Here is a 23,247-nt window from a genome sequence, read left to right as displayed (position 1 = left end):
TCCCTGATGCCAGGAGAGCTGGCCAGTTATGAACTGTTCCCTGCTCCACTAGTTCCCTAGTAGTTCAGTAATCCTCAACTCCTCTTTGCATATGCTTTCCCAGGACACCAGCACCACTCTGGCTAAGCGCAGCCTCACCTGCTCATACAGGTCTGTGCTGGGCTCTGGGCTCTGAGCTCCTGCAGCTCTGCCAGTCTGTGCTGGGCTCTGGGCTCCTGCAGCTCTGCCAGTCTGTGCTGGGCTCTGGGCTCTGGGCTCCTGCAGCTCTGCCAGTCTGTGCTGAGCTCTGAGCTCCTGCAGCTCTGCCAGCCTGTGCTGGGCTCTGAGCTCTGAGCTCCACCAGCTCCCCCAGTCTGTGCTGGGCTCTGGGCTCTGAGCTCCTGCAGCTCTGCCAGTCTGTGGTGGGCTCTGGGCTCTGGGCTCCTGCAGCTCTCCCAGTCTGTGCTGGGCTCTGGGCTCTGGCTCCAGCAGCTCCCCCAGTCTGTGCTGGGCTCTGGGCTCTGAGCTCCAGCAGCTCCCCCAGTCTGTGCTGGGCTCTGGGCTCTGAGCTCCAGCAGCTCCCCCAGTCTGTGCTGGGCTCTGGGCTCTGAGCTCCAGCAGCTCCCCAGTCTGTTCTGGGCTCTGCTCATTGCACACTGCACCTTAAAATACATTTTAATTACAGAATTACAGAATTTAGTTTGATGCACTATTGGCACTCTATATTAAACAAGGGAATTTGTAGCAAACCCCAGACGAGGAGAATTCAATCGATTTTAATGTACTGTATAATTTCACGCCGACTTGACGACACGTTGGTACAAAATGTGAAAGATAACAAAGCGAAGATGGACTACATTTAAATGTAAAACGGTATACTGTAGGAAAGTTTAATTTGGTATAAGACCCCGGGAAGGCAAAAAATCAGACCTCTGATGACTTCGGTCTGCACACCTGCCGCCAAGGCAAACTGGACTGCGCAGCACGGACGCTAAAATCACTCATTTAGCACTTGCGCGTACCGGCAGCTGGATAACAATCACACTCTCATATCGACTTCGGACCAACTGAGGACCCTGCTACGCGCAGTGAGGGCGCTGACGTCACCACACTAGCTCCGCTACATCATGACGGCAGTTAATTGCTATTTCTTAATAATGAGCTCCTCTGACCCGCTATTCGTGATGGAGATAGAGGCCCCACCCCGCAATTAAAGCAAGTAGTGGCGTGGTATAAAAGAGAGGGGGGGCGCAATCTTCCCTATCAACCGGGAGAAGCTCTCATACTCTAGTCTTTAGCTCTCTCTTCAGGCCGCGATGGGGAGGATAACGGTTTGGCTCCGTGTTTGGAGCTTCGCGATTGTGTGCGTTCTGGGCTCTCGGTTCTCCAGAGGTAGGACGCCGTTGTTACACACACACACTGCTGCTGCTGTCGCCGTTCGTCACTGCCGGAGTAATGAGGTGCGATCTGCTCAGCCGGCCCCGTGGCGGAGCTGTCGGCTTGTGAGGCGTCTCTTCCTGAGCCGAGCGGGGCTGCTGTCAGGACGCGAGTTGCCGGCATTGACAGGCGGCTTTCGTGGAGCCCGCAAGCGGTCTGCCGGCCGGAGTGGGTTCGCTTTCTCCTCGGTCGGAGTGACGACCTCGCCCGCGTCAACACAAATCAAACCTGTCTTTCACTTCATAAGACTGACTTCCTAGTCTCTATCCCACATGTTAATTTCCTTAACAACTAAAATCAAACCCTTTACAGCATAGCGTTTCAAAACCAGCTTGTTTTGTCGGAAGGCTGACGATCCTGTACAGCGCCTGACCGCAGGTTGAAATGCTGCGGTCTGATCGGAGGAAGAGCTTCACACACTGGTTTCCCTGTGGAAGGGCTCTGCAGATGTCTGGTCGTTATTGTGCGTGTTCTAGAACTGATAATGGGGGTGGGTGGTGGGGGAACCTAAGTGCTGTAATGTGGTAACCCCAAAGTATGCTGTCAGTGGCTGCTGTGTGCAACACAACAGCTGTTCTTAAGAACTGTTGTCAAACTAAGGACTTCTATAGTTTCGCACCTGTTAAACTGACCGCCCTTCAGCCAGTTGAGCTGCCCTTTGCCCTTCCTCCTAGGCAGCGGCAGTGAGCACATCCAGACGATCTGCAGCACCTGGGGCAACGGGCACTACAAGACTTTCGATGGGGACGTGTACCAGTTCCCGGGGACGTGCGAGTACAACCTGGCCTCCGACTGCCATGACTTCTACCTGGAGTTCTCCGTGCACATCCAGCGGGCGGAGCGCGGGGACCGCCTGGTCATCGGCCAGGTGGTCGTCACCATCGAGAACATCATCGTCGTCCTCCGCGGCAAGCTGGTGTCTGTCAATGGAGACATGTGAGTACTGAAGGCTCAGTCTGGGCTTTCTTAACTGTGCTGACCTTCTGCAGCACATGTTCTTGTGATTCTGACTACACCTACAGCAGGATATGATGCAAGCCCTTTCTTCAATAAAATGAGCCTGGGAATGTTTCTCTTAATCGCCCCTAGTGAAATACAGACTAGTTATACTGCATCCCTTTTCATTAAAAACTCTTGCGGCCACAAAGCATTCAATGTTGACAAGTGGGAGGAATGATTCTTGTCAGATCTTCATTCTCCCACTCCAGGTGTCTAAACGTGTGGGTCTTATAACCTTTAGGGCCTAGGCTGTGTGGAGGAAGGAGAGCTGCACAGTTCTGGAGCGCAGAAATCCAGAAACTGGCGCAAAATGTCTGTTCCTTGTTCAGAACAGTCAAGGACATGATAAACCTACTTGATTTGAAAGCTTTCTTCTGTTTCAAACCTACAGTACCTTATGTGGTGTAATAGTTTCAGCCTCATGAAGTAGAGCTAACCCCCAAATAGTCACTAGTCTTTAAATCCACAATGTTGATTGTAGCCTTACAACTTGGGACTAACACCATGGATTTTTTTTGACCCAACCCCAGTGTGAAAACACCATACTACGGTTCAGGAGTACTGCTGGAGAAGAATGAGGTTTACACAAAGCTGTATGCTAAACTGGGACTCACTGTCATGTGGAACGGAGAAGATGCCATCATGGTAAGAGCCAGCTCTTCAGAGAGGGAAGATTCATTCCCATCCTGTTACCAGTAGGTCACTCCTGGAGCTGTAACGAGACCATAGGCATGACTTTGAAATGTTGGCATGTCTCAGGCCTGACATGCACACATTTCTCCATGTACTTCTGTCAAGACGCCAGGCTACCCCAGTTCTGAACTGAGCATTCTGGGCTTTCTCTCCTCAGCTGGAGCTGGACTCCAAGTACAGGAACCGCACCTGTGGGCTGTGTGGGGATTACAATGGGATCAGCATGTATAATGAGTTCATCTATGAGGGTGAGTGGACTTTTGCCAGAACCTATTTATGTTGTGGCTTTGCAATTAAAAGCAATTTGAATGCTTTAATAGGTTGCTGTAAACTTCTACAGTGTCTCATGCTAGGTTACATTTTGGTGCTTATCTTCAGAGCCTTAAGTATGTGTGGATTTTCTGAGTAGAGAACCAGTAGGAAATGCTCGAGAGTCTTAAGGGTTCTGCATATCTTGAGTTTAAATTGTATTTTGTGATGGGGAGGGGGGGGCTCCTTCCTCCCAGGAAAGGGGAGATCTTCTCTGTACCCCCAGCTCCCCAATATGCCTACATAGCTTATGTAGGGGTATATTAAACTTCTGGTATTAAGTGATTTCTCCATAATAAGTCTTACAGTAAATGCATTGGTCAACCAACCTGTAGTTAGGTAGGTCTTCTGAGGCAACTTAACTATAAACTTAAATGAAGTGCAACAAATAGTATCTAAACCTGCATTTGTGCGATACTATATAGGCTACACTTGTATAAAGCCAAAATCGTTTGCTCATTCATCTGAAGGGGTGGAGGATGTCAACAGGTTTTCCTAGCTCTTGGATTTCTTGAAAGGGGAAGGTGCCCTCAAATACCATACAAAGTCTAAGCACTCAACAGCTGCTGTTCTCTTGCTTCAAGAGATCAATGCTCATCTTTCAAACAAGTCGGGTCACATTTCAGGACAAGAACTAGCACCTCTGCAATTTCTCTGAATCGGTTACACACCGGCCTGTGGCGTACTTGGTAACGGATATCCTTCGATAACTAAGCTATTGGCTTCATGACTGGATAGCTTGTAAAATGCTTTTTTTTTCTCTTAATTTTTGTGCTTGCATCCTGGTTCAAATTGAATTTATTCAAACCCATCGTTGTGTTTTGGGTTAGGCTCCCTTGTCATCTCAAAGATTTTAAAATTTACTAGTGCTTTGGATCCATTTCCAATCTCTTAAGAGTGGAAAGGCAAACAGGATCAGGAAGATGAAATTGGGCATTTGCCAAGGGCACACCATGACATTTTAAACATGCTAAGTGCTTGACTTGTTTTAAATGAAAACGACCATAGTAGCTGCTTCTGAACTTGCAAAGCATATCAACCTGATCTATATCTGAAGCATAAGCTTGTGGGAAGTTCTCCACTGTGGCCTTCTCTTAACTTCACCTCTCCTGTACAGCTGTACAAGTAAATGCATGCTGCTATCTGTAGTCCTCCTCTTTCAGGAGACATCTCATGAATGCAGCTAGTAAGAGGCCGTATACATGAAGCTAGATTAGACCTGCCCCTGGGTTTTGATTGTTGCCGATGTGGTTCAGGAGACCCAACAACGTCTCTTTCTTCCCACAGTTTCAGTATACCACATCAAGTACAACTATAACTGGGCACTACGTTCACTAGCTCTTGTAGCCAGGAAGCTATGAATCATGTATTTTACATGATTGAGCTGCACTTTCAAAGGCTAAAATTGGTTGGAGTCCACAGAGGGGCTTCCACCCAGCCAGCTGGCAAGGTGTGACTACCTGGTAGTAGCTAACGTGTACCATAGCTTGGCTGGAGAATGGAGTAGTACAGAGGTTGCCTTGCTAAAATGGCTCACTGTTTATGCAGAGTTGTTGGAAATGGTTTCTTTGTGCAGGTGAATTGATGAGCCCTGTTGCATTTGGGAACCTGCAGAAGATTCATAAACCCAGTGAAGAGTGTGAGGACCCCTATGAGGAGTCAACACCTTCCTGCTCTCAGTATGTGAGTATCGGGTCTAAACCTCCAGCTTGTTCATAATGGCATTCTGTACCAGCTTCTCACTTCAGTGGCTGTAACCTGCCTCTTGTATCGCACCTAGCGCACACCCTGTGAACAGCTGCTGAAGTCGCGTGTCTGGGCCGACTGCAAGAGCTCTGTGGACCCTGAGCCCTACGTCCAGGCCTGCATTCAGGACATGTGCAGCTGTAACTCTACCCTGGGTGACTTCTGTGTGTGCAGCACCCTCTCCGAATTCTCCCGGCAGTGCTCCCATGCTGGTGGCACTCCCCAGAACTGGAGGACTGAGAAATTCTGCGGTAAGATGCTAAATCACAGGTGGATTGTTCTACAGCTGAGATTTCCACTTGGATTCTTTGCAGCTTTGAAGTTTTTGCAGTTCTTGGTGGCTGAGATGGAAAGCCTTTTTCCATCTTGAATTTCACTACAGCTTAATTGAATTTACTTTCTGACTGCAGTGATAGAGGTACAGTCCTTTGCATTAAACCAAAGGATTTCTCCTTTAATGCTAGTCTTTTACTATTCACAGTAAAAATCACTGTACAGCACATCTAGCATCTGACAGACATCTGAACTCCTCACAGCTTCATCCTAATTCATGTCCTGCAGTGCTTAGTGTCATTAACCCATTGCTGTGATGACCTCTAAATATACTGTGTCCAAACTGCAGCCAAGCAGTGTCCCTTCAACATGGTGTACTTGGAGAGCGGCTCCCCCTGTATGAACACCTGCTCCCACACTGACACCAGCACACTGTGTGAGGAGCATCGCATGGACGGCTGCTTCTGCCCCGCAGGTCAGTGCCCCTGTGTTCTGCAACACCACCCTGTAAAACCAGGATGACATGCCTGGTCTCCAAGACCTGTTTTGGATGCTCTGTGCAGTTATAATTAACAGTATTGCACAAGATGCGAGACAAGAGGCTATTTGAATACAAATGACTAGGAAATAGGATGTAAGACTATGTTACTGGGTGAGTTAGGCTGAGAGCATGACGTGACTGTAGATCCACATACTGTCACAGTGTGTGATCACTAGTGACCAAATAGAGAAATGGTGACTTGTGTTCCAGTGAAGAGGTTATTTTTGGGTGTTGAAGTCCTTCCAGCAGGAACAGTAGGAGAGTGAAGCAGGCAGTCTGTCACGGACTGTGGTCTCATGCTGCCTGTCTTTGCTGTGCCACAGGGACGGTGTTTGACGACGTTTCTCAGACCGGGTGCATTCCAGTGGAGCAGTGCCAGTGCAACATGCATGGCACACACTACCAGCCTGGGGAGACAGTCCAGCAGGAGTGCGAGGAATGGTAAACGGCATCTTCTGCCACTGCAGTGGCTTCTGTCACCTGCACTCTCTCTATCTGATTCAGTGTAGTTTGAAACTGAAATGTTAAAGACCAGGTCCCATCTTATCCTCCCATTAAAATGGATTGTGTTCACAAACACTTATTTCTGTGTGACGTGCTGTGCATGCTGTTGTCTCTTTGGCTTTGTGTCCTAAACATGACCCATCCTTGTTTCTAGTGCTCGAGGCAGAGTTCCTCACAGGGGTGATATTCTTCATGCAGGGTGTGAAACTCGAAGGGCTGTTCTGTGTTTCAGTGTGTGTGAGTCGGGGAAGTGGGCCTGTAAGAGCCGGTCCTGTCCTGGGAGCTGTGCTGTGGAGGGGGGAGCTCACATCTCCACCTTTGATGGCAAGACCTACACCTTCCATGGAAACTGCTACTATGTCCTGTCCAAGGTAACATCCTTGCCCATTACTGTAGGACGTCCTTTCCAGATGTTGCAAGCTGTCCTGTGGAATGTAAATGGTGCAGTCATCCATGATAACAAGTTGGCTTGAGTAGGTCAACTTTTTGTACCCTCTCAGGACTGTGATGGAGCCAGGTTCAGCATCCTGGGAGAACTGGTTCCCTGTGGCTCCAAGGACCTGGACACTTGTCTGAAGACCGTAGTGGTGCTGCTGGACCATGACAAGAACAATGTGAGTGTGGAGCCAGAGAGGCTGGTACTGGAGGGACAAGATACCAGGAAGGATGGGTTTCAGTTACTGTAATATCCTTCCAGTGAAGATCACTTGGAATTTCAAGAACCTGTATGGTCAAGGCACCCTTCAAGAATCTTTATGGAGTCACTGCTACTAGCAGGATTGGCAGCTTATTCTAGCAGAAACACTTGGAAATGCTCCCTATTCTCAGTCAATTGAAATACTGCATCTGTGGTTGTAGCGTACAGTTAAGATTGAGGGGGGGGTGATTCCAAAGACCATCCACAAGATCTCTTGCAAAAATCGTATTAAAAAAACCCACCCTGTCCATATGAGGCACAATTAAAACCTTATAGTAGGTTTTCAATGGGTATTGATTCAATTCTGAGCACATTGAAATATGTACAGTATATTACCTGGTGAGCTGCTGGATCTTTAACACGTTTGTTCTTCTTGAAGGCCTTGGTGTTTAAAGCTGATGGGAAAGTGCTCCACAACTTGGCTGAGATCAGTCTCCCATACAACATGGGTGAGAACTAGACTCCGTTGTGTAGGGTGTATGATGAGACTTGAGCTGAGCATTGTGACGGTCACAACATAGAACTGCATGAATATACGAATAGTCAATACAGATCTAAGACTTCCATTTCTGTCATTGTTTAGCTCACCTCCATGTCTTCAGACCCTCCTCCTTCCATATCATCCTGCAGTCGGACTTTGGTTTGCAGCTGCAGGTCCAGCTGGTTCCCATCATGCAGGTCTATGTGTCCCTGGAGCAGTCCTACAAATCCAAGATGTGTGGTAAGTTGCACTGCATCTGTTCCACAATAAAACCAGAGCTCTCTGGTAGCTAATCTTTGCCCAACAGCCTGTATTGCAGTTCCTTTGCTATGGAAAATGACAGTAAGTTGCTCAGGCAGAAGCCCCACTGTAAGCAGTGTCTTGTGCACAGGTCTGTGTGGAGACTTCAATGACGTTCAGAGTGATGACTTCAAGACCCAGCTTGGGCTGGTGGAAGGCACAGCTGCCCCCTTTGCCAACTCCTGGAAGGCCCAGGCCAGCTGTCCAGACAGGTCTGACCGGCTGGATGACCCCTGTGCCCTCAGTGTGGAGACAGGTGAGAGTCCAAGAGCTGCCTTCCATGTCCATATACAGCATGTGCTGGCCAGATAAAGGGACTGAGTGTATCCAACCATTTGTCTAAAAACGGCATCTCTGCCACGTTGGGGTCTAAAGGTGTACAGGGCTTTTGTATCATTCAGAATGTTTGGGTATGGTGGCATGTGTTGCCATGAAGCCTGAACATGACATATCCAGTGCAATACAGAAAAAGCTAATGGTCTTAAAGAGAAGGAGAGCTAATGAAGAACCTGATACACTGGGTATCAAAATGCAAAGGTTCATATAAATTAAAGCTGAACCTACCTAGACGGTATAACTAGTAACAGTTGTAATAGACTGTAAGTCAGAGCCTTCTCTGTTTTGGTAGCTTTGCCTAGATAAAATCATGGGCATGACTGTTTAATGCCAACTCGGTCTTATAAATGGTAATAGACAGTGATTGTCAGGGGTCTGTAAAATTAGTCCATTACAGTAGTTCTGTGGAACTGAGGTGTTTCTGTGCTTCCATCCCACAGAGAACTATGCTGAACACTGGTGCTCCGTTCTGGAGACTGACAGGAAGTTTGCTGAGTGTCATGCACTGGTGAATCCCAAGGACTACTACAAGGTCTGGCTGTGAACTCCAAATCCAGATTATCTCGTTTGCTTCACTTTCTCTACAGATCAAAGAACAATTCTTCTGGTCAACTTGGATGTCTAATGTATAGCTAGTTTCCTGCCTGCTGTGATTCCAGAAATGCGTGTACTCCACCTGTAACTGTGAGAAGAGTGAGGACTGCCTGTGTGCTGCCTTGTCCTCCTATGTGCGAGCCTGTGCTGCCAAGGGTGTGAGCCTGCAGGACTGGAGGAGCACTGTGTGTGGTGAGTGGGGGAGGGGGGGACTGGGGTCAGGGGCTCTGGGGGGCCTGTCAGTCCCAGAGCTGAGAAACCAGCTGCAGGTACACACCAAGTCCTCTGTCCAAACTCCAGGCAACGGGGACAAAAGGCAGAGGGGAGGGGAGTCTTAAGCTTCAGCTCTGTTCATGTTGGCGCAATGCTGCACATCTTGGGGAAGAACTTTTGCTTGGACGTCTGCAGAAGCTGCATTCTTACTCTGCTGATTTACAGATAAGTACAAGGAGAGCTGCCCTGCCACTCAGACCTTCTCCTACGGACTCCATGGCTGCCAGCGCACCTGTCTCTCCCTCAGCTCTGATCTCCAGTACTGCTCCCCCACCTTCCTGCCTGTGGACGGCTGCACCTGCCCTGACGGTCTGTTCCAGGATGAGGGTGGCATCTGTGTGCCCATGGACAGCTGTCCCTGCTTCCACAATGGAGACCGAATCCAGCCTGGGAAATCCATCACAATTGAGGATGAGCACTGGTAGGCGTCAATCTTAAGGATATTCCTGAGGTACTCCACACCAGTTAATAGTTAACTACTGAACACTTTATGCCTTTTCCTTTTAGCACCTGCACTAATGGAACATTAGATTGCCAGCTAACGGAAAGATCCATAAGTAAGTACTTTAGCCTCACTGCTGGCAGCCCAGATGCTGGGCTTTGTCTGATTCCTATTCCCTATTTAATAGGCTGCCCGTCCCATAAGATTCCATTCAGCTGTTCCACAGCCATGGCAGGCTCTCCAGGCATGGACTGTGAGCAGACTTGCAGAAACCCTGCTGCTGAATGTGTGAGTACAGAGGTTTTCCTTTCCAGTTGTAATCTGGCTTCAAGTTGAGAATTGGTAGTAGCCTGGTGCTTCATTGTGCTCTGTCCCTGCAGTACACCGTTGGGTGCGTGTCGGGGTGCAAGTGTCCCGATGGGCTTTATGACGACGGGATGGAGAACTGTGTCAATGAACATCAGTGCCCCTGTTTCCATAATGGAGAGGTCTTTCCTCCTGGGGTGACAGTGAGGGACAAGTGCAACACCTGGTAGGTCCTTCCCTAGAGGCATCTTGTGTAGCTTCAATGCAGTTTTTAGGCATCTTAATGGGGATAAGTACTTTTATTCTTTTAATTGCAGTTAAGCTCGGTGCTCACAGATGAGAAGCATTTGGTCATTGCTTTACTAGTACAAAACATGTGAAGTTTACTTCACAAAGTAATTTCTCCAGTGGTAAACTTAACTGTGAGTTCACCATTATCCTGACAATAGTGAGGTACTTCCTGTGTAAATTTAAGCTGTGCTCATCAGGGTACTGCTGTTGATATTGACAACTGGTGCGATTCCAACTCTCTCTTCCCCTGGTTCAATATTTTTGGTGTGTCTCTCTCCCTGCAGCACCTGCAAGGCGGGGCAGTGGCAGTGCACGAAGGAGAAATGCCCAGGCACCTGCACCATCTATGGCAGCGGGCACTACATCACCTTCGACGAGCAGAGGTTTGGCTTTGATGGAGACTGTGGATATGTGGCAGCTCAGGTACTATTGCTAATGAGCTGTTGATTTGATAGGGTTGTAAGAAGGTGCTCTTGCAAGTCCACTGAGCTTGTTTTGTCTTAATTGCAACTTTACATGATGTTGCAATGAGCACCCTTTACTAGTGCCATGACCATTGTGTTAAAGGATTTCTGTGGAGATGAATCTACAGACGGCACCTTCAGTGTGATCACTGAAAACATTCCCTGTGGAACAACAGGCACAACCTGCTCCAAATCGGTGCGGATTTATATGGGGGTAAGAGCCATTTCTTGAATATCATCATAGCTACTTTTCAGGTATATTGTCATCCTTCTAGATCCAATCTCAAGCTGTACTCTATAGAACTGTTCTCCCATGTTTCTGAACCCAGCGCTGAGAAGTTGTCTGGTTTCCTGCAAGCCTCCCCACTGTAGAAACTGGTATAAATGTTGGGCTCACCAGGAGCTGAGCTGTCTGTCTTTCACAGAGAACTGAGCTGAAGCTGTCTGATGGGAAGTATGAAGTAACTAAACTAGACTGGGGAGAACAGGTGACGTACAGAGTGCGGTCTGTTGGCTTGTACCTGGTTATTGAAACCAGCATTGGGCTGAAGGTGCTCTGGGACCGGAAGACAGCCCTCTACATCATCCTGGATCCATCATACGCAGTGAGTCAGGACTGCCTGCAGTCAAGGACATCTGGTGTAAAAGAAATTAAATGGGGATTTAGCAGAAGAGACCCCATACTGTTTTTTAACATGTTGCATAGATGGCAATATGGAATTACTCTTCTTGTAAAGTATAAAGTACTGCTGGACTAGTACACTGGGCTCTAATTTCTCAGCATGAAGTGGCTTGTGGGAGGGATTCTGCAGTGCTGCTGTCGCAGGATGTGCCCTGCAGGCTCCCTGACTTGTGCCCTGTGTCTCCTCTAGGGGCAGGTGTGCGGCCTGTGTGGGAACTTCGATCACAACGGGAAGAACGACTTCACCACCAAGGGCCAGTTGGTGGTGGCCAGCCCCCTGGAGTTTGGGAACAGCTGGAAGGTGTCCAGCAGCTGTCCCGACGCAGCGCTCCATGACCCCTGCTCTATGAATCCCTTCCGCCATGGCTGGGCTAAGCTGAAGTGCAGCATCATTAGGGGAGAGACCTTCCAAAACTGTCATTACATGGTAAGTCCTCCTACAAGATTAGATGGAGGAAGATTTAAAAGGATTGTGCATGCAGCTTGGCCTGTCCGTGCTGCTTTCTAAAGCAGAATACAAATACTTGTATACTAATTTATAAACGGATTCTTGTGCAGGTGGACCCCACTCTGTACTATGATGCCTGTGTGACAGACTCCTGTGCCTGTGACGGTGTAGGAGACTGTGAGTGCTTCTGCACAGCTGTGGCTGCCTATGCCGAGGCCTGTAACAAAGCTGGGGTTTGTGTGGCCTGGAGAACACCTGAGATCTGCCGTGAGTAGGGCCTACAAGATGCAAATAGGAAGATCCTTTGAAATGTCATGACCACATCAGGATGTCCTTGCATTTGGGCTTTCTTTTTTAGCTGTATTTTGTGACTTCTATAATACTCCTGAAGAGAACTGTACATGGCACTACAGTCCCTGCCACCCTCTATGCTATAAAACCTGTCGGAACCCAGAGGAGAACTGTAGCAGCTCCTTCCTGAAGCTGGAGGGTAAGACCTAGAAATCGTGTCCACCCTTTGCTGTGTTCCATCAGCACCACCTCCTACACTGACTCTTGCCATCCTCGAGCAGTACGTTGAAGTGGATCATGGTCTCCAGTGTCCTACTCATTTCTGTGATCCAGAAAAACCTTTCTAGTGGGAAATGTCTAAAATTTGGTTCTTGTAGGTTGCTATCCCACATGCCCTTCAGACAAGCCTTTTTTTGATGAAGACCGCGGAGCCTGTGTGGAGAAATGCACATGTTCTGTTGATGGGACTCCCTATCTTCCTGGCCAGGAAGTTCCCAGTGACCAGTGTACCACATGGTAAGGCATTCCAGAGCACAGATGTACTTCATTGGAAATTGTAAAGGTCCTCTCTTTTACTACAGCTGGTGCTTTATACAGTCCATACTGTTATTAAAGCTTGTGTAATGGCAGAGGATGAAAGCTGCTTTTGGTTAGGTCAACTTCTACAGCACCTTGGGTTGATGGCTGCTTTGATCTGTGCCCCTCTTGTTCTTGCAGTCACTGTACAGAGCTGGGAACTGTTGAGTGTACAAAGCACCCTGGTGAGTGAATACCCTTTCTTTCCAACAAGTCCTGCAGAAGTTGAATTCTTGCCTGACTGGGGGTGTCTTCCACAGACTGCTGCGAGTACAATGGAGTGGTGTATTCTGATGGTCATGTGATTTCCAGTTTCCCAGACCACTTGGGCATGTGCTCTTATGTGACTTGTAAGAATGGAACAGTTATAAAATCTGAGCAACTCTGTGCATCAACTACTCCTCCAACGACAAGTAAGAATTTTATGGTTCTTCTATAGAATGTGCCCTCCAAGTTATTTGCATCTTAAAGTGGCTAATAGCTTGAATTCAAGCACAAGTCTTGGGAGTTCTTGTTGCAATGCAGGAGGAAAGGAACAATCCCTCTGGTCTTAATCCTCCACAGTACACTTGCGTCAAAACTGAGCAAACGAATGTAACAGATTTGAGCCAAATGGAATCCAGTGTTTGGCGCACGGAAATGTAATGCTTAGATGCCGGCATGGTACTAACGGGTAGGCCTTGTGCTCCTGCAGTGTGTGAACCCAGATGTGAATGGACAGAGTGGTTTGATGTTGACTTCCCGGGATTTGGCCCTGGAGAAGGTGAAAGGGAAACCTATGAAGAAATCCGTCGCCGTGGTTATGAAGTCTGCAGTGATCCCATTGCCATTGAATGCAGAGCTGTGGAGGCACTAGAAAGGAGCCTGAACCAAACTGTGCACTGCGAGCTCTCGCATGGGCTGATCTGCAGGAATGACGAACAGAGGGGGGTGCTGCTCTTCTGCCTCAACTATGAGATCAGAGTTTACTGTTGCCGCCATGGCAGCTGTACCACTACTCCTCCCACGACTCTTCTGACCACAACCAGTTCTCTCCCAGGTAAGTGGTTTTGCTCTGCCTTGGTGGGTGAATGAAGTACTCATTTTCACTATGGTGACTGTGAATTTTAACAGTCTACAGCTGGAGGGCTTAAAGTCAATACTGCTGTGTTCTCCTAACTGGGAGAGCCAATCGGATCCAGATTCCTTCTGCACTTGAAGTAGTTCTAGACTTGCTTTTTGGTGACTTTCTAAAGACTGTTTGGGGAAACCATGGAGCAAAAGGTGATTTGAAAGCAAACATCTGATCTCCATTTGACCTTGAAAGTTCCTGTGGGGAGAATTGAGAGGCCAGTGAATTTTAGTACCAAGTACAAATAAGGGTTTCCTTTTAGGAACTTCATTCTCCAGTATCTGGAGGAGTCCATTAAAACTTGCTGTCTAGCTCGGCAAGCCTGGGAGCATGCTGCAGCTTGGATTTTAGCATTTGTCTAGCTCTTTCTAAATGCTGAAATAGTCTAAAACCTGTTGGGTGCTACTTGATCGAGATGTGAGTGTTTATACATGGACTGCCTTGCTTAGTGCTTCATTTGGGTGAGAAGATTTGTTTTGGCCTAGTGAAGGTTGCACCAACTGATGGTCCCCATTGGGCCCTGTATTGATTCTCCATTGGGGCTGCTGTTCCCTTCATGGGCACGAGATGAAGTGGATTCCCTTCTATGATGAAGCCAGGGCAAGCCATTTACTTATACTTTACATCTGGAACGTACTGGTTCTATAGTCTGGGGTGCAAATGAAATGGTTGTTTGGAGGCATTTAACTGGTTATTCTAGTGAAACCATGGATTGTAGTGGTTTAAACTTTGGAATCAACTCCTGTCGGTTAACCTACATGTGACCTTTTTTTTTCAAGCTTGCAAGCCCATCTGTAAGTGGACAGAGTGGTTTGATGTCAGCTATCCAAAGATGGGACCTGATGGTGGTGACTGGGAGACCTTTGAGAATATTAAAAGCCATGGTGGTGACATCTGTGATCACCCAGAGGACATCCGGTGCAGGGCTGTGTCCTACCCCGAGTACACCCTGGAAGATCTTGGACAGAGGGTTCAGTGCAATGTGTCATTTGGGCTGATCTGCAAGAACAGAGATAATATGAATGCCCTTCCTCCCAAATGCTACAACTATGAGATTCAAGTGTCATGTTGCAGTTTGAACTGCCAATCTATAACCCCTGCAGCATCAACTCCCCACACCACCATTGCTGAGTCAACTACTTTTAAAATTGTTACTGGTCCTAAACCTACATCGGGAGCATTGGTGATCCGAACATCTCCATCTCCAAATGCCACCACCCAAATGACCACCCCCACAGCCCATACCACTGTGCCAACAAGCCATTCCCCATCCACAGTGGGTACCTCTACCACTGCAGGCTTTCCAACCAGTACCCCTTCAACTGGGGGCCCCATCTCGGAGGGTTCCTCCACATCAGTGAAAAATCCCACCACCACTGTTGGTCTTCCTACAACGAGCACGACACCTGAATGTTTCTGCGTTGTGAATGGCACTACCTTTAATCCAGGTGAGACTTAAATACAAGTTTAGGGGGGTTCCAGTGCACTTGACGTTGATAATGTCATTGCTAAGGTGCAAGAAAACTGCCCACTTCTCTGGGGTGGGGGGGGGTGGGTACTCCAGCATTTATATGGATCTTTCTGGGGAGTGAACTTCTAAAGAGGATGCCATAACCTTTTTTTTTTTTTCTTCCCTTCAGGGGATGTGATCACTGATGTTAACAGTGTGGCTGGCTCATGCTTCTATGATGTGTGTTCTGATGTTTGCAAGATTGAAAGGCACTCAAGACCATGTACAACAACCCCCACCCCTAGTCCCACATGGACTACTCCCAGAATCCCGGAATGCCCAGGATGGAATAAAAAAGTGAGTTTACTTGAAGGTTTTGCAGTGAGTAGTAATGACCCAAAGTATTTTTTGGTAGAACTTGGATCAGATCTTTTCCTGGAATGCTGGATCCTGTCCATCTGATCTCCAAATGGATCAAAACTACATTCAGTTCTGAAGCTGGAAAACTTTTTTTTGTTCTAGCAAAACGAAGTCTTTGAAATCCACAACTGCACAATGGCTAGATGCATTGAGAATAACACAATTGAGATAATCCCCTACGAATGCCCACCTCTTCAGAACCTCACCTGCACTAATGGAAGACCCCCAGTCTTGGTGTGGGATGACAAATGCTGCCAGCATTTTGAGTGTGAATGTGAGTATTGCTGTACCTCCCATGGGGTTTTCTATTCAAGCTGGAGAAAACGATTTGGTATGTTTCCTCCCTTTCAGCAGAGCCAGGCTTGCTTGCTTTTTCTGGTGAACACAATCAATACTTGAGCCTAAATTTCCAAGTTCATTCAACAGGCTGATTTCTGTTTTACAGGCTACTGTATTGGCTTTGGAGACCCCCATTATGTCACCTTCGATGGGCTCTACTACAGCTTCCAGGGGAACTGCACTTATGTGTTGGTGGAAGAGATCAAACCTGTGTATCCTAAATTTGGGATTTACATTGATAATGTGCACTGTGATCCCCGAGAGGAAGTGTCCTGTCCTCGCTCCATCATTGTCTCTTTTGGTGGAGTGGAGATTGCCCTGAAGGATAAAGGGGATACTGTGACAGTGAGCCTGGAGGTCAGTACTCCAGGCCATTATCCACCTTGTTTCTAGTGGGCAGTGGGATCTCCCACTTCTATGGGGAAGGCTAATGAGCCTTAATTTAGAATTTCCCTAGAAGTACTGGACTAAAGATCTTTAACTTGAAATTCCATGTATGCCTGCCATGGCATCCTTCAAAAGAGGTCTTGGCATCAACTTGACCTAGAAACCAGAGGCTTTTAAATACCTTGTTCAAAAATCCCTAATCTTAACCTCTTCAATGAGTGGTCTTTGGCCAGTTATGCCTCATCACTGTGCATTGCCCTTTCTTTTTGAAGGTGCTGGTGGATGGCCAATTGGCTCAACTCCCTTTCAAAGGGGAGAAGATGAGTGTTGTCAGCTCTGGCCTTAACCTGGTGCTGGAGATCCCAGATATAGGTGCTGTGGTGACTTTCAGTGGAATTGCCTTCAGTGTCAAGCTGCCTTACTTCAGGTTTGGCAATAACACGCAGGGACAATGTGGTAAGTGCAAGGAATACCCCTGTAACAAAACAAGAACTGGGGAAACGGGAGCCCTGATCAGTGGGGGTTTAGATTTTTTTTTTTTCCTGCCCTTTCTGGGATATTGCATCCAAGAGGTGCTTGTGTGGGAAGAGCCAAATCCATTTGTAGAAGTTCATCTCATTTCTGCAATCCTATGGTGTAACTTGAAGCTGGGTTTTCCATCAATGAACCAATTGCCCTCTTCCCTCCCCACCCCCTCAGGAACCTGCACTAATAACCAGACAGATGACTGCATGCTTCCTGGAGGCCGGCTGGTCAAGGACTGTGCTGTGATGGGAGAATACTGGCTACACAAAGATGAGCACAAGCCCCACTGCCCCTCACCACCTCCAGTGACCCCCAAACCACCCTCTGGACCCTGCAAACCACATTCTGTCTGTGACCTCCTCAAGAGCAAGTGAGCTAAAGTCTCCACTATACTGGAGTTCTGTCCTGTAGGCGCACCTAATTGCACAGACTGAATATGTGCAAGACTCTTCTCCCCCAGCACTTTAAAATTGCAGCTTGCCTGGTCATGTATTCACAGGGTGTTTGCAGCGTGCCATAAACTGGTCCCTCCAGAGCCTCTGTACCGGGGTTGTGTGTTTGACAGCTGCCACATGGAGAACAGCTCCATTGAGTGCACCAGCCTGCAGACCTACGCCTCCATGTGTGCACAGCTGGGGGTCTGTGTGAGCTGGAGAGATGATGCAAAGGGGAAATGCCGTAAGTGCCTCATCCTGAAGGAATTGGGTGTGGAAGAACTACTTTGGCATGTGGTCAGTCTCTTTCCATTACAGTAACTTACAGCTGGGAAAACGCTTAAATTAACAGCCACAGTCAGACCCTTTATTCAAAATGGTTTTGAGGAAAAGTCTTAAAGCTACCTTGATCTAATGCTGGGTTCTGAAACCTGTAACCTCTGAATAACCTTGATTTTAAACACTGAACACAATCCTCTGCCAGCTGGCTAATGGGCATGTTTCTTTCACAGCCCCTACCTGCCTTTCCAACATGGTCTACAGGCCCTGTGGTCCTGCCAAGCAACCCACTTGTGAAGACCAGTAAGTTACTGGGCTGGATTTTCAGTTAGAATCCACATACTTCTAGTTGGGGAAGAAATTGTAAGGAATTAAACCTGTATTCATGTTCTCTAGCTCATCGGAAGGCCATGATATCCTTCCGATACAGACGGAAGGCTGCTTCTGTCCTGAAGGCTCAATCTTGTACAACAAGTACACTCAAGTCTGTGTGGAGAAGTGTGGTATGTGCATTTCGGTTTAACTGAGCCTTTTCTAAGGGCACTTAAAATGCTGCCATTCACTAAATGTTTGCCTACAAAGGTGTTGGTAAACTTGCAATATTGCTATTGAAGTACATTGTCAAGTGAAGTTAACTTACTATTGGCTATACCATCAGACATTGGACCAACATTTAATTGATGCAGGTCTTTTTTTAAACATTTGTATAGACTATAATGACCTGCAAAATGGTACTGTACCAGCACTTTGATTTAGCTTTATTGACCATTATTGCATTGTTCTGTACAGGGTGCCTTGATCCAGCTGGTGTACCTCGAGAGGTTAGTTCTCACTGCCAGGCAGGGTCACGTGAGCCTTTCCTGACCTTGTTGAGAAGATGGGTGTGGCTGGGAGGCTCTAGTACGAGGTCTGTCTGTGATTCTTCTATTTCTGCCCTAGTTCGGGGAGGCATTTGAGTACAACTGCCAGAACTGTATCTGTGACATCAACACAAAAGGAGTGAGGTGTGAGCCAAAGGAATGTCTGGTGGAGCCCAAACCTGACTGCAGTGGGCCAGGCTTTGTCATCACCAGTGAGACCAGCTCCACGGACCCCTGCTGCAAGGAGCTTGTCTGCAGTAAGTTCATTACATGACCAAGCGTAGTCTGCACAGACTTGACCATTACCTGTCCCCTTTCCTTTGCAAGTGGGCTAGAACATCTCTTGATGGCATAAGCCTACTGAGTTTAAGTCCTTATCTTGACTATCAAGTGTTCCAACAATGCCACCCTTATTGTCAAGTGCTCCATAGTGCCTAGACCTATGTGCCAGTGTTGTGATGCTCATGTGAGGTATCTTGTTGTTCCACCTCAGGGTGCAATGCCAGCTTCTGTCCACCCAACAGCATGCTTTGCCTAGTGGGGTTCCAGCCCGTTGTCCAAGTCCCTGATGGAAAGTGCTGTCCTGAATACAAATGTGGTAATGAGCCCTGCATCTCTCTAAGCTGGTTCCCTCAGGAAACCAGAAGTAAACTTTAGCAGTGTTTGGGTTCTGAGGGAGCAATTTTGAATGTGTGATTATCAACTTTATTTCTACTCCACCTTCTAGGTCTTTATGAGCAGTACAATGCTGACTGAAGGCCACTGTTGGAATTCCAAATGGATTGCATTTACCAAGGGTTGCAAAACCTGAATATTGAAACAGAATTTGGACTTCAATATGGCTACATGCTTAAACACTTTTGGTCCCCAACAAAATGCCACTAAATGTGCAATATGAAGTTAGGATTTGTGATTCTCCTGGCTTTAATACAGAACTGCTTTAGGTAGTCTATTCAGTAAAGTCTTAAGTAAAAGATTCACTGTGGAGCCAAACTGCATTTTCTTTTTCAGTGCCAAAGGAGGTTTGTGTGCACAACAACATGGAATACCAGGTAACTTAATGGGCAGCCCATCTAGGGGTGTGAATGCTGCACTTAATCTAGAAACAGTGGGTTTAAAGGGAGATTCCGGCTCACTTCCTGTGACCCATGTTCTTCCCAGCCGGGATCCAGTGTTCCAGTGGATAAATGCCAGCTGTGCTCCTGCACCAAGGATATGGATCTCTCAACCCATCTCGGCACTATCAGCTGTGTACCCGTGCCCTGTAACAGGACCTGTGAAGAGGTGAGGATTGCGAAGTTGCAAGGCGCTGTTCTGGAGTTAAATATCCCAGCTGGTAGTGGGATTTACCTAGAGGCATCATGTGTATTCCAGGGATTCCAGTATGTGGGATATAATGGAGATTGCTGTGGAAAGTGTGTGCAGACTCACTGCGTCATTGAAGTGGACGGCACCATCCACGTACTCGAGGTCTGCTGAGCTGTACTGGCAAGCTTATTGATTGAAGTTGCATCATGGCTCTTTACTAATGCTGAGTGCTTCTCCTCTCTTCCTTTAGCCTGGAGAGCAATGGTCCCCTCTTGGACACAAGTGTGAGGTGCACAGCTGTGCAAAGATGAACAATGCCTTCATCTCCACTAAAGCCACCATTCAGTGCCCTGCCTTCCACGAGAACAACTGTCAGCCGGTAAGGGTGCACAAAACCTAAAGCCACTACTTGCTCTTTGAACTGGAAATGTTCATAAAGCTTCTGGCTTGGCTAGATGTTTCTAGCATTGTGGTTACATTTTAAAGCTACATATGGTTTATATTGGAGACCTCCTTCCTATAAAAGGATTTTCTGGTAAGGAATCAAAAGGGTTGAAGCTCAATATGCTAATTGCATTCTACAGGTGCAATCTTTCTTACTGTGGTACTGGGCACTTTTGAAATGGCTTTTGTTTCCCCCCCAAGGAAGTCGGGAAATGACCTGACTAGGTTTCATTTTTTTTTTTGCCTGTAGGGAACAATTGTGACCGCTCCAGATGGGTGCTGCAAGACGTGTAAGTATTGCAAAAACCTTGATAGACTTCTAATCCTGTCAGCGGAGTGCAGTAGAGATGCCATCAGCCACTTGCTCTGTTGCACTGGGCTACCCCTGCGGATTGTCTTTGCAGGTGTGGAGACACAGAAGGCCTGTAAGGTGTCCACTTTGAAGACTCGCATCACAGATAAGGGCTGCCAGTCCCATGATCAGGTTGAGATGACGCACTGTCAGGGTGCCTGTGGCACCTCCTCCATGTAAGTTTCCCACCAAACTGCTCAATCATCCTTGTGGGGGGGAGTTGTCCGCTTTGAAGCGTTTTGTCTATAATGGCCGTTCACTTCAACCAGTTTCCCTTAGTGTTTCATGGTAAAGTAGGGACTATTGTATAGAAGGAATTGTTACTGTTGCAGTGAGTAGGTTTGGGACCCTTTTTGGGCTAGAGAAACTAGTGCCTTGAAGTGAACTTTGTTCCCCTATGTAGAAGTGTTAACTTGTAGACTAATATGCTTCAAAACATCCCAATAGACCCAGAGGTTGTTGCATTAGGAAATTGCTATTGAAGCAGGAAAGGCTTTCTGCTTGAATTTATTGCTTTAATCTGCTTGCTGTTTAAGGGTAATTGGCTAGTGAATGCAAAGGCAAAAGCAAGGCTACTTCAATCAAGTAATGAGTGAGTAGAATAGAGGGCTAAATGCCACTTTTCTTCCCCCCCGCCCCCCCACATTTGTGCATTGCAGGTACTCTGCTGAGGCAGCTAGCATGAAGCACAAGTGTGCTTGTTGCCAGGAAGTGGAAACTCACGAGCAGACCATCACCGTGATCTGCCCTGATGGGACCAGCCGGCCCTACACTTACATCTATGTGGATAAGTGTGACTGCCGCACTACAAACTGTGATCAGACCACTTCTGTCATGGAGTCCAGCAAACGGAGCTGGCAATCCGCACTAAGTGATGAAAAGGACTTCAATGAAATGCCAAAAATTGTTCATTAGTGCTCAACTTTGTGAATGGAAATACTGCAGCTTTTGGGTCATTTTCCATGGTTGATTTATTGACTTCAGAAGTTTTAAATGGATCTAGTTGTATTGAGCCAATAAAATTGCTTCAAAACACCTTGAATTTTGGTGCAGAGTTTTTTCATTCTCGACGAACATGGTGGTCGTACTTGAGACCCATTTGAGGGAACTGAACTGGTTTATTGCAATAGCCCAAATACTACCTTGCCATTCCAGTTCACTAGGCTGCATCAATGTTTAATGAGCAGAAGAGACTTTAGGGAATTTCTAAGCCCTTGTCATCACATTGGCATGTTTCACAGTGCCCCTGCACTAAAGCTCCAACACCACTCTGGACAAGATTTGATAAACTTAATCATTACATATAACCTACTGTGATCAGGTCCATCCATTTCTCAGTAACTTCCTTGTTTCAAGTGCCTTTTTACAGCCTTTCTTGGGAGACTAAGTTCGGATCACATTTTTTGAGCAGCAGATCTGGGCAGCCAAAAGGAGCCTTGATTGTATTCCCCTACTGTTAAGGGCTTGTCATTAAGACTCAAGTGCAGAAGTATTTTCATTCAGTCTGGTCTCAACATGATTCAGCCCTTCCATCATAGTCAAGCATACTGTAACTGTTAATAGCTCAATCCCTAATTGCAAAGTGTTATGAGGAATTGTGCACTCTTGTGTTGCTCAGAAGGATCGCGTGCAATGTTTACATACTACCTTCTGAAGTCTGTATGGTGCGGTTACTGTGAGCATTATCCTAAGCCATCAAGAGCAGAGACCTCCTCCTTAATAAACATCTTGCTGGCAAGGAGGGGATGTAGCCGTCAACTGCCTTGTAGCTATGGGAGGTGCTGTTTATCTGGCAAAGCTAGTCTGGAAGGAACAGAGTATTTAAAAAGTCTATAAGGAAAACCACAACCTGTGCCTTACTGTACTTCTGTAACTTGCATTTTCCTATTTTTAAATGCAGTACTTTGTTTGGAATGTTGTGTGAATACACTACATTTCTTGAACTAGGGAATCTACAGGCTTGCTTCATTTCACTTGTACTACAGAATGAGCACATGGCTGAGGTCCCACACTGCCAGTGAAACGGACTTGAGCTGTCAAGTATTGCCAGAACACCGGGTGCTTCACCACTCCTAAGACTCCTTTCAGTTGCGCTGTTGATTTTGTGTTTATCCAGCACTGAAGCACATAATCCAGATAAGTATCGGCCCCACCTCTACCTCATACAGGATGCAGTGTGTTCTATCCCCCTGCATTCCTGGTGCCATGGTGTTTAATTTAGCAGGGACAGATACCTAAGCCCTTTGCATTCATTCTAATGGCTTTAACAACTAAAACTTATTGCAGGCTTTAGTAGCTCAATTGGGGAGCTGCAGCAGTGTGGGTAGGAACAGGTAAAGGTTTATTCCTGCTGAAAGGAAACATTTAGTCTGTGGAGCCTTCTTCATGTGTCACAGGCTTTTACTTGTTGAGTTTTAATACAATCCACAGTCCTAAATGAAAACTGATCTGTCTCAGAATCATGTTTCTAATGTGAAATGTATCTTTTTTTTTTCCAGTCAATGGGTACTACGCATGTCTTGCGTGCCATTGAAAGTGTTGTGTTAATGACTTGTAAACGCAATTTATTTCCTTATGTACAATTGGGGAGAAAACATTCAAGACATGTAGGCGTATTTATCTTAAGCTTGTCTAGTACCTGTAATGTTTCTGTTCACCGGTGCTGATATTTAATAC

At 47.0% G+C, this 23,247-nt stretch overlaps 1 protein-coding gene across 1 annotated transcript; it reads left to right on the top strand.

The window, feature by feature from the left end:
* Positions 1-1,224: 1,224 nt before the first annotated feature.
* On the top strand, positions 1,225-21,613 carry LOC148645783 (mucin-2-like). The gene is made up of 48 exons (XM_088611530.1): positions 1,225-1,371; positions 2,091-2,352; positions 2,946-3,060; positions 3,266-3,356; positions 4,994-5,100; positions 5,198-5,414; positions 5,786-5,911; positions 6,301-6,418; positions 6,714-6,852; positions 6,982-7,095; positions 7,558-7,627; positions 7,762-7,899; positions 8,051-8,215; positions 8,736-8,827; positions 8,955-9,081; positions 9,328-9,583; positions 9,670-9,719; positions 9,792-9,892; positions 9,985-10,136; positions 10,486-10,624; positions 10,769-10,879; positions 11,091-11,270; positions 11,538-11,774; positions 11,906-12,062; positions 12,154-12,285; positions 12,464-12,602; positions 12,804-12,847; positions 12,923-13,075; positions 13,357-13,701; positions 14,553-15,221; positions 15,414-15,580; positions 15,746-15,917; positions 16,089-16,339; positions 16,642-16,825; positions 17,069-17,264; positions 17,394-17,572; positions 17,841-17,910; positions 18,004-18,110; positions 18,397-18,428; positions 18,547-18,724; positions 18,961-19,065; positions 19,479-19,519; positions 19,629-19,751; positions 19,842-19,937; positions 20,026-20,154; positions 20,470-20,509; positions 20,624-20,747; positions 21,231-21,613. The coding sequence occupies exons 1-48, from the start codon at positions 1,296-1,298 to the stop codon at positions 21,484-21,486; spliced, it is 7,272 nt and encodes a 2,423-aa protein (XP_088467656.1). The 5' UTR covers positions 1,225-1,295; the 3' UTR covers positions 21,487-21,613.
* Positions 21,614-23,247: the final 1,634 nt, after the last annotated feature.

This window comes from Lepisosteus platostomus, chromosome 18, assembly GCF_059453375.1.
Source record: "Lepisosteus platostomus isolate fLepPlt1 chromosome 18, fLepPlt1.hap1, whole genome shotgun sequence".
Taxonomy (NCBI): Eukaryota; Metazoa; Chordata; class Actinopteri; order Semionotiformes; family Lepisosteidae; genus Lepisosteus; species Lepisosteus platostomus.
The sequence above is the reverse complement of the archived record's forward strand: the minus strand, read 5'-3'. Positions and strand labels throughout refer to the sequence as shown.

Excerpts from the sequence above, each read along its gene's own strand:
- LOC148645783 (XM_088611530.1), top strand. The coding sequence starts at position 1,296 with ATGGGGAGGATAACGGTTTGGCTCCGTGTTTGGAGCTTCGCGATTGTG. Across the intron at positions 10,880-11,090 it reads CGGTGCGGATTTATATGGGG|AGAACTGAGCTGAAGCTGTC; the intron begins GTAAGAGCCATT and ends TGTCTTTCACAG. Across the intron at positions 19,520-19,628 it reads ACAACAACATGGAATACCAG|CCGGGATCCAGTGTTCCAGT; the intron begins GTAACTTAATGG and ends TGTTCTTCCCAG.